A 16,314-nucleotide genomic window follows, 5' to 3' on the forward strand; every position below is an offset into this window, starting at 1 on the left:
GATCAACATTTTTAAAATGCATTACAAATATACTAAATACTAAACTACCCAACTCATTCTCTCTTTTCCCAGCTCCGAAACACATGTAGCAGTACGGATCCCCGCTTGTCTGACTGACATCTCTCAGTGGATGTCTGACCATCACCTGAAGCTCAATCTCGACAAGACCGAGTTTCTTTTTCTCCCACCACAGATCTAACCATCACCCTCGACAACTCTGTGGTAACTCCTTCTCATACCGCAAGGAACCTGGGTGTGACACTTGATGACCATCTCTCCCTCACTGCCAACATTGCTGCAACAGCTCGATCTTGCAGATACATATTGCACAACATCCGAAGGATACGGCCTCTTCTAACCCAGAAGGCGGCCCAGGTTCTGGTTCAGGCTCTTGTCATCTCATGCTTGGATTACTGCAACTCCCTCCTGGCTGGTCTCCCTGCGTGTGCCATACAACCTCTGCAGCTCATCCAGAATGCAGCAGCTCGACTGGTCTTCAACTTACCAAAGTTCTCCCACACTACACTGCTCCTCCGCTCCCTTCACTGGCTTCCTGTAGCTGCTCGCATCCGCTTTAAGACTCTAGTGCTTGCATTCCATGCTACAAACGGATCCGGTCCAGCCTACATCCAGGACATGATCAAAACCTACACCCCAGCCCGCCCACTCCGCTCTGCATCGGCAAACCGGCTTGCTGCCCCCTCACTGAGAGGATTGCAGAGGCATTCGCAGAACTCAAGACTGTTCACTGTCCTAGCTCCCAAATGGTGGAACGAGCTCCCCATCGACATCCGGACAGCAGAAAGCCTCCACATCTTCCGCCGCCGACTAAAAATAAATTATTTCTTCCGACTCTACCTTGACTAAGACGACGACGAAAAAAAAAAAAAGAAAATTGCTTATACATCGCACTTATGACTAGCACTTTATAGTTTGGCTTACTTCAGAATCAGAATCAGAATCAGCTTTATTGGCCAAGTATGTGAACACATACAAGGAATTTGACTCCGGTTTTATCCAGCACACGCTGTACATTAAACGTAAACATCAACATAACTTAACACACATTCAACTTGAAAGAACAAGGACAACAAGAACAATAATTTAAAAAGAGTGTAGTAAAAAGTGAATAAATAAGGTGTCCAGAGGTCCGGTCTATTTTATAATATATATATATATTTATGTATATAAAAGATAAGGTGCAAAATAGTGAATAAATAAACTGGTCAAGTGTTCATTAGTGTGACGGCCTGGGGGAAAAAACTGTTCTTGTGTCTAGCAGTTTTGGTGTACAGTGTTCTGTAACGCCTGCCAGAGGGAAGAAGATCAAACAGGTTGTTTCCGGGATGTGATGGATCTGCAGAGATACTACCTGCCCGTTTCTTGACTCTGGATGTGTTCAAGTCCTTGATGGTGGGCAGTTTAACACCAATGATTCTCTCTGCAGTCCTGATGGTGCGATTCAGTCCGTTTCTGTCCTGTTTGGTGGCTGATCCAAACCAAACGATGATGGAGGTGCAGAGAACAGACTGGACTATTGCTGTGTAGAACTGGATCAGCAGCTCCTGGGGCGGGTTGTACTTCCTGAGCTGTCGCAGGAAGTACAGCCTCTGCTGGGCCTTTTTGACTATGGTGTCAATGTTTGGTGCCCACTTTAGGTCATGGGAGATGGTGGATCCTAGAAACCTGAAGGTTTCCACAGCAGACACAGTGTTATTGAGGATGGTGAGGGGGGGCAGAGCAGGGGAGTTACTCCTGAAGTCCACTCCACTGTCGTTTTGAGCGTGTTCAGCTCCAGGTTGTTCTGACCACACCAGAGGACCAGTTGTTCCACCTCCCGTCTGTATGCAGACTCGTCACCGTCTCGGATGAGGCCTATGACTGTTGTGTCGTCTACAAACTTCAGGATTTTGACAGATGGGTCACTCGAGGTGCAGTCGTTAGTGTAAAGGGAGAAGAGCAGTGGGGGGGGGCACCAGTGCTGATTGTCCAGGTGCTGGAAGTGATTTTCCCCAGTCTCACCTGCTGGCTCCTGTCTGTGAGGAAGTTTGTAATCCACTGACAGGTGGGGGCTGAGACGGAGAGCTGGGTGAGTTTGGAGTGCAGGATGTCCGGGATGATGGTGTTGAAGGCCGAGCTGAAGTCCACAAACAGGATCCTAGCATATGTCCCTGGGGAGTCGAGGTGATGCAGGATGTAATGTAGACCCATATTGATTGCATCATCCACTGACCTGTTTTCCCGATATGCAAACTGCAGGGGGTCCAGCAGGGGGCCTGTGATGTACTTCAGGTGGCACAACACCAGTCTCTCAAAGGCCTTCATGACCACAGACGTCAGGGCCACGTGCCTGTAGTCATTTAGACCTGAGATTGCTGGTTTCTTGGGGACCGGGATTATTGTAGAGCGTTTGAAGCGGGAGGGGACTTCACACAGCTCCAGTGATCTGTTGAAGATCTGGGTAAAGATGGGGGCCAGCTGGTCGGCACAGACCTTCAGACAGGAGGGTGAGGGTGACACGCCGTCTGGGCCTGGAGCTTTCCTGGACTTCTGTTTCCTGAAGAGCTGACACACATCTTCTTCACAGATCCTGAGTGATGGTGGGGGTCAGGAGGGAGGGGTGAGGGTGGTGCAGGGGGAGATGAGGGTTGTTTGATGTTGGATCGGGTGATGGGTGTGAATGTTGGCTTCTCAAACCTGCAGTAGAAGACATTCAGGTTGTCAGCCAGTTCACGGTTCGCTGCTATGTGGGGGGATGGTCTCCTGTAGTTGGTGAGCTCTTGTAGACCTCTCCACACTGACGCAGGCTTGTTAGCTGAGAAACTGTTTTTCAGCTTCTCAGTGTAACACCTCTTTGCCACTTTGATCTCCTTTGTCAGTGAGTTCCTGGTTGTATTGTACAGGACTCTGTCGCCACTTCTGCAGGCCTCCTCCTTGGCCTGACGAAGCATCCTAAGTTTAGCAGTGAACCAAGGTTTATTGTTGTTGTATGTGCAGAAGGTTTTGGTCGGCACACACATGTCCTCGCAAAACCTGGTGTAGCATGTCACAGTGTCAGTGAGTTCATCAAGATCTGTAGCAGCAGCCACGAAAACACTCCAATCTGTGCAGTCAAAGCAGGCCTGTAACTGCAACTTTGACTCTGTGGTCCATCTCTTCACAGTCTTCACTACAGGCTTAGCAGATTTGAATTTCTGCCTGTAGTTTGGGAGAAGATGGATCATGCAGTGATCAGAGAGCCCCAAGGCTGCACGGGGGACAGAGCGATATGCATCCTTTAAAATGGTGTAGCAATGGTCCAGAGTGTTTTTGTCCCTAGTGGGACACTTAACATCAGTCAGTCATCATCTACCGCTTTATCCTCTGCCAGAGGGTCGCGGGGGGTGCTGTGCCAATCTCAGCTACATCGGGCGATAGGCGGGGTACACCCTGGACAGTTCGCCAGTCCATCGCAGGGCCACACACAGATGGAGACAAACAACCATTCACTCTCACACTCACTCCTATGGTCAATTCAGAGTGTCCAATTTACCTATCCCCACATTGCATGTTTTTGGACTGTGGGAGGAAGCCGGAGAACCCAGAGAGAACCCACGCACACACGGGGAGAACATGCAAACTCCATTCAGAAAGGCCCTTGTTCCAATCTGGATGTTTCCTCTCCATGTCCGTTATCTTGTCAGCCAAGTGTTGTAAAGCCTCAGTAACACACGCCTGAGGTGGGATGTAAACACGGCTTGCAGTTTATGAAAAAAGACTCCAAGTGGGGGCTGCATGATTTGCTCAACACTGTGACATCTGTACACCAACCTTCGTTAATATAGAAGCAGATTCCACCTCCCTTCCTCTTCCCTGAGAGGTCCGTTACGCGGTCCGCACGGAGAAGTTGAAAGTCCGGCAGATGTAATCCGGTGTCCGGGATGTATTCACTGAGCCAGGTTTCAGTAAAACACAGGGCGGCAGATCTGTGAAGGTCCGAGTTTCTACTGTTGAGAAGCAGCAGTTCCTCTATCTTATTGTTCAGGGAGCGGACATTCGCCAGATGTATTGTCGGGAGCGCTGTCCAAAAACCCCACTGTCTGAGCTTAACAAGCGCGATGGCTCGCTTTCCCCGTCTGCGTCTCCTGAACATCCTACAGAGAGCTGCTGATCCTCCAACTAAAAGTTCCGTGAATACACCAGAATCGCTGGGAAACGGCGAAAAAGTGTGACCAGTTGAATGTTCAGACTGTAAAAGTTCCTCTCGCGTGTATTGGATGATGGAGGGACAACTTAGAACGCGACAAATAAACAAAAACAAACAAAATACTGCGGAGCAAAGCACAGAGGCAGCCGTCTGTGGCGCCATCCTCAAAGAGGTGTCTTAGTTACTTCTAATTCTTACTTACTTCTAGCTCTTGTTTGTACCCAAATGTTTAAATGCACTTATTGTAAGTCGCTTTGGATAAAAGCGTCTGCTAAATGACATGTAATGTAATGTAATGTAAATATTCCATTGTAAACACATGTCTCAGCAGATGTGACTGTGTTACTCCCATCATGCCTTTGACTGTTCATGGACGTGCCGAGCAATTCGAGAACGCTCGGCGGCTCGTTCACATAGCCCAGAGGCATTATGAGAGTAACACTACTGCACATGCTCTATGGGCTGCACAACCCGGAAATAAACTTTTTCAGCATATGCGCTAGGTTAGCAACTCCATAGGAATGAACAGAGCCAAAATGGCGGTGCTCTATCCAGTTCTTATAATACACCCATGGTTGGGAGGGTAGGTGGGCAGAGCGTAAAATGCACGTCTTGAGTTTGTTAAGCATAAATGTGTTTATGGTTGTGCAGGCATGGTGCAGTAATCATTGTTGTATCAGCATACACTGTTGTGTTTGTGTTGATGCAGTTAATCTCCCTCTGGGTGATTAATGCTGTGAGTGTCAAAATAAAAGTCACTTTCCTCTACTCATTATTGCTCACTGCGACTCAAGCTCGCCACAATACATAACAAGCATTGAATTGCACATTTTTGACCAAACCCAGGTATTATTTTATCTGGTTTTCATTATTGGCAGAAAAAACAATACCGATATGAACCGATTTTACATTAATCGGCTAATATTGGGCTGATATTATTGGATAGCCCTACTAATTAATGTAAATAGTAAAACAAATTATGATATGTGGCTTTAAATAGAATGAAGGTAAAAGCTGGGATTGTTCAACTAACTGAATGTGAAGTTGAAAATGTTTTTTTTGTATTTTCTACATGCTGCAATATATAATTGACCTTTATTTAATTATTATACTTACTTGTTATTTATGAGAGCAATGTCACATTCACCTTTAAGTTCTTTTGGTAGTATATGCAGCAGTGTTGAGAACTGGCTAATTCTTTTTTGTTCATATACCCTTTGCTCAGGCCACAGTTATGTTTACAGTAGTAGTACATCACAAACAGTGGCTTCAGACCTTTAGGGTCACCGTCATATGTCAATGGTTGCTCCTGCAGTTCATGGCAAAAATGACTGGAGAGTAAAGTGAGGTGAGGGAAACTCACCTCACACAGGACTTTGTGAACTGTAAACACTTTTCTCTTGCCCTGTCATGACAGCTAAATCAATCTATAAATCTATTAATATATAAGATAAACACAATGACATATTATCAGATCGAAACACTGCATAACTCCATCACTTGGAGCAATCTGTTGATGATGGCTCTAATATCTCATTACACACACACAAGCTGGGGTGAATTTATCGACACAGGTGGCTAATAGGGTTTTGTGTAAATTGTACCTTTTGAATATTGCGTTCAATGTTGAGTGGTAAGTTGAAGAGAAACTTGAAGCGTTGTAGTACATTGAGAGCATTGCGTGTTGAGTCCGCTTTGTCCTTCCGGCCCAGGACCTCCTGGAAAAGAGTATCTGCAGTATTACTCGCTCCTATGAGAAAGACAAAGACGACGAGCGAGAGAAAGTGAGAATATGGAGAAAAACAAACGCTAATGTCATATTTTCCATATTTTCCTTATTGTCAGTCTCTGGTGTTTCTGGAGTACATGATGTCTCTGTATTTGTTGAGATACCCTAGATCAAGTGTGGCACCATAACAATGTGTATGCTTTGTATCAATTATTGGCTATCAAAGATTAATAGTACTAATATTGAAAATATTAGTATTCAATTAACAACTTGAATTAATATTAAAGTTCCTTGAGGCGCCACCTTTCAAAAGTAGAGAAAAATGGCCAAGTCAATCATTCAGTCTCCTTAATTTAGATTATGATTAATAATCAACTTAATAATTGACAAACTTCCTAAATGTAGGGTTTGTTCAGATTAAACCTCACACCAGATCTCACCTCATCCAAACTAGAAATTAGCGTGGACCGGTCCTGCAGTCTATGGCTGTGTCAAATAATCCATAATAGATCATACTATATGTCCTGTTCAGATTCACGAATAGCAATGTTAATTACAAAGATGTTATACAAGTGATAAAATGACTATTAATAATTAACTAGTGACAGTTGCATGTTTGCTGCCTCTGTGCTGTATGTAGTAATTAAGAGAAAAATTCATCTAATTAACTAGAGGCTTTGTGATTAATTAATCTCAATTGATCGCACATCAATATTTGACACGAGAAGCAACATTTTTCAATTTAAATGGATTTTGGTAAATGACTTTTCTATTCGATGAATAGACACATAAATGAGCTTAAATAACAAAACATTAACTTCAAAATAAAGTGCAATATAACTGCATTGTTCACAATGCACAAACTTCAATTCAAGTAACCTATATTCAAGCTTTTTCAGGACTGTTTGTAAACTTTCTATGTCTTAAACACATTTGTTTTTATTAAAATAAAATAAGATAAAAACAGCACTTAGTACAGTATATTCATAAAAGTGGAAACAAAATAGTTTATACATATTTATATATATATGTTGTTTCCACTAATGACAGTCCCTGATCTTCTAGCACCGAGCGTGGTCGACAGTCTACTGTAATCCACTTTGCCAGCGCGTTTGTTTTGTCAGTCATGGACTCATGTCGGCTCTGAACCCTGTCGTCTCGTCGAGTGTGGATTGCCGACACAGCCGCTCAAACTAGGAGCGTTGTCTGTGCTAGCTGCAATATGTTTGACATTGAGGTGGTAGCGGAGGATGGAAGTGCTCCGGTGGTAGGCAACTGTACTTTTATCCATGTTTCCACTCGGTAGTTTTTTAAACCAAACCCAGCAACAAACTTCTCATCGGTTTCCATTTCTCTCGTGTTGTGTCCTGTGCATCAGAATTACGCGTCGGGAACTCGTGCAGCGAGCAACGTTGCACGCTGTTTGGAGTGCAAAAATAAATTGCAATTAAATGCATTATTTTTTCTGTCGCATTATTTTTTATGTAATGAAAAGCCCTAGTAGTAATAAAATACAGCAACAGTCTAATTTATCAAAACTGTTAAAAATGGGTGCAGATAAAGAACATCAATTCTACATTGTGATCATAAATGTGCAACTGCAGCATTTTGTAATACCTAAAGCAATATGTACTTATAATTTAAACTGTAGACAAATATATTACACAACGCCATCACAAAATTTAGCAGATCAATAAAGAATGAAATAATGAAGTATCACAATACGACATATTTTGATAATATTTACAGGCGTCTCATTAAAATCTATGATTTCCTAAGTCTATAATATTTGTTATATATGTTTGCCACTTTATTTCTATGGTACTGTATCCATTAGTAATGTATTTTGTGACTTGTTTGAAATCCTTTATTAGGATTTAAGATACACTTCTAGTTTAATAAAGCAGCAACTACATTCCTCAGATGTCATTGGCACCATCATCAGTGTGTGAAATTACACACCAAACAGATTTATGTGTGAGATGGACATTTTTAAGAGGAAAGTCCGAAAGCTCAACATGTATATGGGGAGCATTATAAATATGCAAAGACATGCTTACTGTTGAGGATGTTTTCAAGTCGTTGGGTCATTGATCCTTCAACTCTCTCTGTTCCATCAGACTCCAGTCTCTGGTGAATTGCTGCAAAACAAGTTGCAATTTATTCAGATTGTAAAAGACAAAATGCACTCAAATGAAAACAGAGAAAGTAAATGTAAGCATTAGCGGGTTAGACATATGGAAAATAAATATAGGGTATTGTAACTGTGATGGAAATTAGGTACCTCATGACTACGTGAAGAGAAAGGTACAATGAAACTGTTTGACGTGAAGTGTAAATGTGACTTGTGAATAGAGACAAAGGGTCTGCGCCTTAGGGTAAGGTGATAACAGACCCACAGAGGCGGGGGTCTGCACCTTATGGCAGGGTGATAGCAGACCCACAGAGGTGCAGGTCTGCACCTTATGGCAGGGTGATAGCAGACCCATTGAGACAGATAAATACCATGTGTTTCCTCCAAGACAGGAAGTCTTCACTTTGTAACTGGCCTGTGTGTTGCTTTGTGAATGCTCCTCTTACCAGATTAAACCCTTGTTTGGATTTTGAGCTGACTCCGATTTCCTTTCTCCAGAGCTCAATTATTTTAACAGTAACCACTGCACAAATCCTTTTCCTTTTGACTGTTCCCACACAACTGAGGACCTGTCCTCATCCCAGTGGTAACTGTACTGGATCAACTCACCGAACAAAGCAATGAAAGAGTGGTATGACTCTTCTCTTGAATAAATACATGGTGTGCAGGAGTGGGCAGCTGGGTGCTGACAGCTGCAGTGTGGGTTTATTGACAAAGTGGAAAAGTGGTGGAGAGGGTTGAGGCAACCTTCTTATATTAGCTGTGGATCCTTTCAAATACACAATAGACAGGCATCTCAGGGATGAAGAAACACAAATGATAATGTTTCCTCTCTCCACTGCCTTGTCGTGCATTAGCAGAGGGGGTGAATGATTTTTAAACAAGAATAAGGTGTAGAGAAATGCTTGTCTTTATTTGAAGCACAATTACATATAAAAAGAAAAATAAAGTGTTTAAAGTGCAATGTTGTATGCAACATTACATGTGACGATCATTTCAGATTCCTCAGAGGAGCTGAGTATTACTGCCTGCCTCTGAAAAACATGTTGTGTTTTTTTACGCTTCAATTCAAAACGATGAATTGAATCCCGTTGTTCTCAACAGGTCAGACTGGGTCGCACCTGAAAAAATATGCAAATAAGGCGAGTCGGGCCTCAGGCTTCCTTTTTTACACTCATAAAACACATTTCTTGCAGGTTGTAAATGATTTGTTGTTTGTTGGGAACCATCGCTATTCACGCGTGGTGAAGAGTAAATCTGGAGAGGGGCAGACCTGACGCCGATGCGTGCCTAACCCCCGACACTTTGGGCATGTTAGTGTCATTTTTGGAGCCTTTTATGATGCTCAGCGTGAACTGGAGGGGCACAAATATAATATATTATATATATATATATATATGAATGTATGTATATTATATAATATATATATAATATACATATATATATATATACATAAACATAAACATATATATACATATACATATATATATATATATATATACTGCCAGGCCAAAAAAAAAGTCGCCACCTAAAAAAAAGGGTCACATCGTTGTTCACTGTGGCATTGTTTCCATAAGCTACTGTAATGTCACAAGATTTATTTCCGTCCAGTGTTGCATTCATTTTTCACCAAGATCTTGTATTGATGATGGGAGAGTCGGGCCACTGAGATTCTCAATGGGGTTAAGGTCTGGACTCTGTGGTGGCCAATCCATGTGTGAAAAGGATGTCTCATGCTCCCTGAACCACTCTTTCACAATTTGAGCCTGATGAATCCTGGCATTGTCATCTTGGAATATGCCCATGTCATCAGGGAAGAAAAAAATGTATTGATGGAATAATCTGGTCATTCATTATATTCAGGTAGTCAGCTGACCTCATTCTTTGGGCACATAATATTGCTGAACCTAGACCTGACCAACTGCAGCAACCCCTTACCTATGTGTTTAGTTAAATCCAGGTGGGGACTTTTTTTTTGGCCAGGCAGTGTATGTGTATATATATATATATACATATATACAATACTTTTACAATATATACAATATATATATATATATATATATGTATTGTATATATACAATATACAATATATATATATATATACAATATACAATATACAATAAACAATATACAATAAACAATATATACAATACTTTTATTGTTTATAAAAGAAGAGGAAGTGCGTGCCTGATTGTGGCCCACTGGGGAAGTTAGGCCAAGAGTCAGTGGCACATTCAGCAGCTCAGTCCAGGGTGCAAAGCCAAGTCTGCGGGCACAGCTGGGACAAGCTGCACGGATTACATGTGCAGGACCCTGACTTTAAGTGGTGACTGCTCTGAAAGCGTGTAAAAGACGTGCAAAACAGGTGGTCTGCACAATGGATTGGCCACAACGGAAACTTGTCACTGAGCGGGAGCGACTGAAAGCGCTGCATGGCATACTATTCCATTGTGTGCGGATCCCAGAGGTGGTGAAGAGATAAGCCTATATGTGCTAATATAGACCTGAGTGTGATTGTGTTTGGTTTTCCTTTTTATATTTGTTCTTGCCTGTGTACTAATCCAGAAATGTAAACTGTAGGGTGATTGTAAATGTTCTGCTTTACTTGCTCCCTGTTAAACCACCTGGACAAAAGTAACTGATGGACAATTCACACTGAGCCCAATGCTGTGGTGAAGTCTTGGTCGTGTAGTGAACAGTCTATGTGGTTACATAAAGCAAAAAGTAAAGCTGCAACAGAAATCGTGTTGGTTATTGTGGACTATCGTGGAACTGCAAACCGGTGTTAGTGGTGCTGCTCGGCTGAGCTGTGGACTTTGTTGTATGTTGCTGTCAAAAACCAAACTGATTTTGTTCGATTGAAGAACTGCTCGGAATCAAAGTGTTGAGCTTGCATGCAGGCGGGTTGAATTAGAATTGTGTTTCACTTTGTTTTCACACTGCATTTAATTTTGCTGCATTTTCTCAGGTCATTGTTTGTGACTACTATCAGACTGCCATACTGACAACATTATTTGTTAAGGTTTACATATTAATGTCAATACTTGGGACTATCAATGGATTGTTAAATGGTTGGTGAAGGCCGCTCTTCTGTTGGGGTTTATTGATTTGATTTGATTTGATTTGATTTGTATTTACGCCATCATTATTATTATTAGTACTATACTGTCTGGAGAATTAATTACTGGGCCGAGTTCAAATAAATTTGTTTTGTCCCATTTAACTTAAACCTTGTCTGCTCGAGTGAGTGAAGGGGTGGGAAGGTTAAGGTGAGTTAAGGTGAAACCTTTTTATGGGGGGCACAATCAGCAAGTGAGTTTTTCACATGGGCTATATAACCACAGTGTGGTTATATATTCTTTTACGAGCAGAAGAAAAGTGATGACTTGGAGTTGGTGGAGTAACTCTCCAATAGTTGGTATTATTCCACAAGAGACAACAATGTGTTCATGTGCGTCTTACCTGCAAGAGCGTCCTGGGCCTCAAAGAACGTACTGAGGCCTCCTTTCACATAGGCCAGACTCCCCTCATTCTTCTTAGTAGCTTGCTTCTTAAGGTTACTGGCTGCAACCTTCAACTGTTCAAAACTAAGAAAACAGAAATAACAGCTAATTAAGTGCTAACTTACAATTGGTTGCTTTCTGTCAATACGAGGGTACAGTACACTTAAGCATCCATGTCTTGTCTGCGCTGAGTGTGTGGTTGTTTGTGTCAGTCTTGAATGAGGTTTCCTGTGCAGGAAGATAAAGCCACTAGAGCTGAAACAATTAATTGATTAATCGATTATTAATCGATGACTAAATTAATCGACAACTATTCTGATCATCGATAATGGGTTTGAAGATTTCTGACTGTTTAAGCTTCTTAAATGTGAATTCTTTCTTCATTTCTTTGCTCTGGAGAACAAAGAAATCATTAAAAGCAAAACAAACAAGACATTTGAGGACAAGACATTTCCAGGTTTGACGAACACCGTTCAACATTTTTTAAGGTTTTCTGATATTTTATGGACCAAACGATTAATCGAGAAAATAATCAACAGATTAATCCATTATGAAAATAATCTGTAGTTGCAGCTCTAAAAGCCACCCTGAGAAGTCCAGAGATCCCTGATGATGGATGCTGAAGTTCGGGTTAGTGGAAGTCTAAGTAGGGGGGAGAGGAAAGTACCAAAATAACTCTCATCTGCCCAGAAATGACAATGTCAAGTCAACTCAAGGCTTTACGTAAATTATTTTCATTTAAATTTAGTCATTGGAATGTCAGCATGGGCCAAGCCACCAACCAGTAACTGACGGCTTAAGGGAAAGGTGAATGAACACATCACTTTTTTTTTTTTTTTTTTTTTTTTTATTTTAGATACTTTATTAATCCCCTTAGGGAAATTATTCTCAGTCTCAGAGTGACTGATTATTCTCTGCATTTGACCCATCCTAGAATTAGGAGCTGAGTAGCGCCCGGGGAGCATTGGGAGTTGGGTACCTTGCTCAGGGGTACCCCAGCCCTTTTTTGGCCGGGTGGGGATTTGAACCAGCAGGTGGGGATTTGAACCAGCGACCTTCCGGTTACAAGTCAAGTTCCCTTTCCACTTGGCCACGGGCTGCCAAATCACAGGGGCATTTAAAGCTTGTGGCTTCAGACAAGGAAGAAAACTGCAAAACATTGTTATTCCAAATATTGCAGGAGTCCTGGAGAAAGTTAGAAGTGTGTTCAACAAACACTATGTCCAAAACCTGCAACACTTTAAGATAGAACATCAGGTTTTAAGTTGTACTACTATGGTATTGATAGGAAGAGAAATGGAGTAGGGGTTATCCTAAAGGAGGAGTTTGTTAGGAATGTCCTGGAAGTGAAAAGAGTGTCAGATAGACTGATGAGTCTGAAGCTTGATGTTAAATGTTATTAGTGGCTATGCCCCACAGGTGGGATGTGAATTAGAGGAGAAGGAAACATTCTGGAGTGAGTTAGATGAAGTGATGCAGAATATCCCCAGAGGTGAGAGAGTGGTAAGTGGTGCAGACTTCAATGGACATGTTGGTGCAGGAAATAGAGGTGATGAAGAAGTGATGGGCAGGTTTGGTATCCAGGACAGGAACACAGATGGACAGATGGTGGTAGACTTTGCAAAAAGGATGGAAATGGCTGTAGTGAATACTTTTTTCCAGAAGAGGCATGAGCATAGGGTGACTTATAAGAGTGGAGGTAGAAGCACACAGGTAGACTACATCTGGTATAGACAATGTAATCTGAAGGAGATCAGTGACGGTGAGAGTGTAGCAAGTCAGTATAGGATGGTGGTTTGTAGGATGAATCTGGTGACAAGGAAGACGAAGAGGACAAAGGCAGAACAAAGGACAAAGTGGTGGAAGCTGAAAAGAGAGGACTGTTCTGTGGCTTTCAGGGAGGAGTTGAGAAAGAATCTGGGTGGTCAGGGAGAGCTCCCAGATGACTGGACAACTACAGCTAATGTAATCAGGGAGACAGGTAGGAGAGTACTTGGTGTGTCGTCTGGAAGGAAAGTAGATAAGGAGACTTGGTGGTGGAATGGGGAAGTGCAGGAGTATATAAAGAGAAAGAGGTTAGCAAAGAAAAAGTGGGACACTGAGGAGACTGAAGAGAGCAGACAGGAGTACAGGGAGATGCAGCACAAGGTGAAGGTAGAGGTGGCAAAGGCCAAACAAAGGGCGTATGATGACTTGTATGCTAGGTTGGAAAGTAAGGATGGAGAGAATGATTTATACAGGTTGGCAAAACAGAGAGATAGAGATGGGAAAGACGTCCAGCAGGTTCGGGTGATTAAGGATAGAGAGGGACATGTGTTGACAGGTGCCACAGAAGTAATGGGAAGATGGAAAGAGTACTTTGAAGAGCTAATGAATGAGGACAATGAAAGAGAGCAAAGGGTAGAAGATGTAACTACTATGAACCATGAAGTAGCAGAGATTAGGAAAGCTGAAGTTAGGGGGGCACTGAAGAGGATGAAGAATGGAAAGGCAGTTGGTCCCGATGATATACCTGTGGAGGTATGGAAGTGTCTAGGAGAGGAGGCAGTAGAGTTTCTGGTTAGACTATTCAACAGGATCTTAGAGAGTGAGGGGATGCCTGAGGAATGGAGAAGAAGTGTGATGGTGCCCATTTTTAAGAATAAGGGAGATGTTCAGAATTGCAGTTACTATAGAGGAATAAAGTTGATGAGCCAAACAATGAAGTTATTGGAAAGAGTAGTGGAAACTAGACTGAGGGCAGAAGTCAGCATTTGTGAGCAACAGTATGGTTTCATGTGCCTAGAAAGAGTACTACAGGTGCAGTATTTGCTTTAAGAATGCTGGTAGACAAATACAGAGAAGGTCAGAGGGAGCTGCATTGTGCCTTTGTAGATCTGGAAAAAGCCTATGACAGGGTGCCGAGAGAGGATCTATGGTACTGTATGAGGAAGTCTGGAGTGGCAGAGAAGTATGTTAGACTGGTGCAGGACATGTATGCCAACTGTGAGACAGCGGTGAGGTGTGCTGTAAGTGTGACAGAGAAGTTCAAGGTGGAGGTGGGACTACATCAGGGTTCGGCTCTGAGTCCCTTCTTGTTTGTGGTGGTGATGGACAGACTGACAGATGAGGTTAGACAGGAATCTCCATGGACTATGATGTTTGCAGATGACATTGTGATCTGTGGTGAGAGCAGAGACTAGGTGGAGGAAAAGCTCCAGAGGTGGAGATATGCTCTAGAAAGGAGAGGAATGAAGGTTAGTCGCAGCAAGACAGAATATATGTGTGTGAATGAGAGGAACCCAAGTGGAACCATGAGGCTACAGGGAGTGGAGATAAAGAAGGTGGAGGATTTTAAGTATTTAGGGTCAACAGTCCAGAGCAGTGGAGATTGTTGGAATGGGTGGAGAAAAGTGTCAGGGGTAGTAATGTGTGATAAAAGAGTATCAGCCAGAATGAAAGGAAAGATATACAAGACAGTGGTGAGACCAGCGATGATGTATGGTCTAGAGACAGTGGCACTGAGGAAAAGACAGGAAGCAGAGCTGGAGGTAGCAGAGATGAAGATGTTGAGGTTCTCTTTGGGAGTGACGAAGATGGATAGGATCAGGAATGAGTCATTTAGAGGAACAGCAAATGTTAGATGTTTTGGAGATAAGGTCAGAGAGGCCAGAATGAGATGGTTTAGTCATGTACAGAGGAGGGATAGTGAGTATATTGGTAGAAGGATGCTGGGGTTGGAACTGCCAGGCAGGAGGTCTAGAGGAAGACCAAAGAGAAGGTTTATGGATGTAGTGAAAGAGGACATGAAGTTAGTTGTGGTCAAGTGGTCGTTTGCAATATGTATATCACGCATGTAGATATCGCAATAATGATAGATTTGTGATATTGTGCAGCCCAATTCAGGGGCCAATGCAGGATCTAGGTGAAGTATAGAGATGGGAACCTACCTCGATCCTGCATGGTTCTCGATGAGGTACCAGGTGGCAGAGAAGTTCTCACTGGTGAAATCTCCACTCATGCCTGGAAATGTCAGCTCCATGTCACTCTGTAGGATTTTGCATCTGGGAGAGGACAAATGAACAAGCAAAAGATGCACAGTATAAAAACAAAGCAAACACTTAACCAAAGAATCAATGTAATAAATATAATAAATATTAATGCCATTCTGAGTGGAGACAGCAAGACAGATTTCAGTTTCTCAACATGGTATGGAAAGGGAACACAGCACTTGCAACGCCAACCAAGACAGTAAGTTCATCCCATTTCAAGACTTGATGGAACAAGTATGGAATCAACAGTAGGCATTTTATTTGAATACTTGTAACTTTAATATGTAATACATCTCTAGGTTTGGACATAGCCAATTGCATCTAGTGCTGACTCCACAGAGAGTTTCTAGAACGGTTAGGTCCTATCAGCATGTTTCAGGTACATTTATTTCCACTGGCCTTACACTAACGACCTAACCCTAAGCCAAACCTTAATTCTAACGTCCTTGTAACCATAAAACGTGTTTTCATCTTCAAATATAATCATTTACATTATGGAGACTTACTTTTTGTCCCTTATAAGAAATGCAACTCCCCAAAATGTGATGTGTAAACAGATTAAGTTGCACGCATGGAGAGTGACAAGAGTGATTGAACGCTTGTATGTTTACTTAACAACAAACAAACAAACAAACATTCAATCATGCATAAATGCATTGGTAGCAAGCCTATTGTATTCATTTCACTACTGCTAAATATGCTTACTCTCAATGCTGGTTGCAAACATCCAT

General features: G+C 42.3%; 1 protein-coding gene across 2 annotated transcripts in view; it reads right to left on the bottom strand.

The window, feature by feature from the left end:
* Positions 1-16,314, bottom strand: part of exoc2 (exocyst complex component 2) — a 71,418-nt gene that overhangs the window by 28,925 nt on the left and 26,179 nt on the right. For both annotated transcript variants that reach the window (XM_058637742.1, XM_058637741.1), the window contains exons 5-8: positions 15,482-15,595; positions 11,512-11,636; positions 7,976-8,056; positions 5,791-5,936 (exon numbers count right to left, since the gene is read on the bottom strand). In XM_058637742.1, coding sequence (XP_058493725.1) covers positions 5,791-5,936; positions 7,976-8,056; positions 11,512-11,636; positions 15,482-15,595 — 466 coding nt within the window. The remainder of the gene's footprint in view (positions 1-5,790; positions 5,937-7,975; positions 8,057-11,511; positions 11,637-15,481; positions 15,596-16,314) is intronic.

This window comes from Solea solea, chromosome 9, assembly GCF_958295425.1.
Source record: "Solea solea chromosome 9, fSolSol10.1, whole genome shotgun sequence".
In the NCBI taxonomy this organism is placed as follows: domain Eukaryota; kingdom Metazoa; phylum Chordata; class Actinopteri; order Pleuronectiformes; family Soleidae; genus Solea; species Solea solea.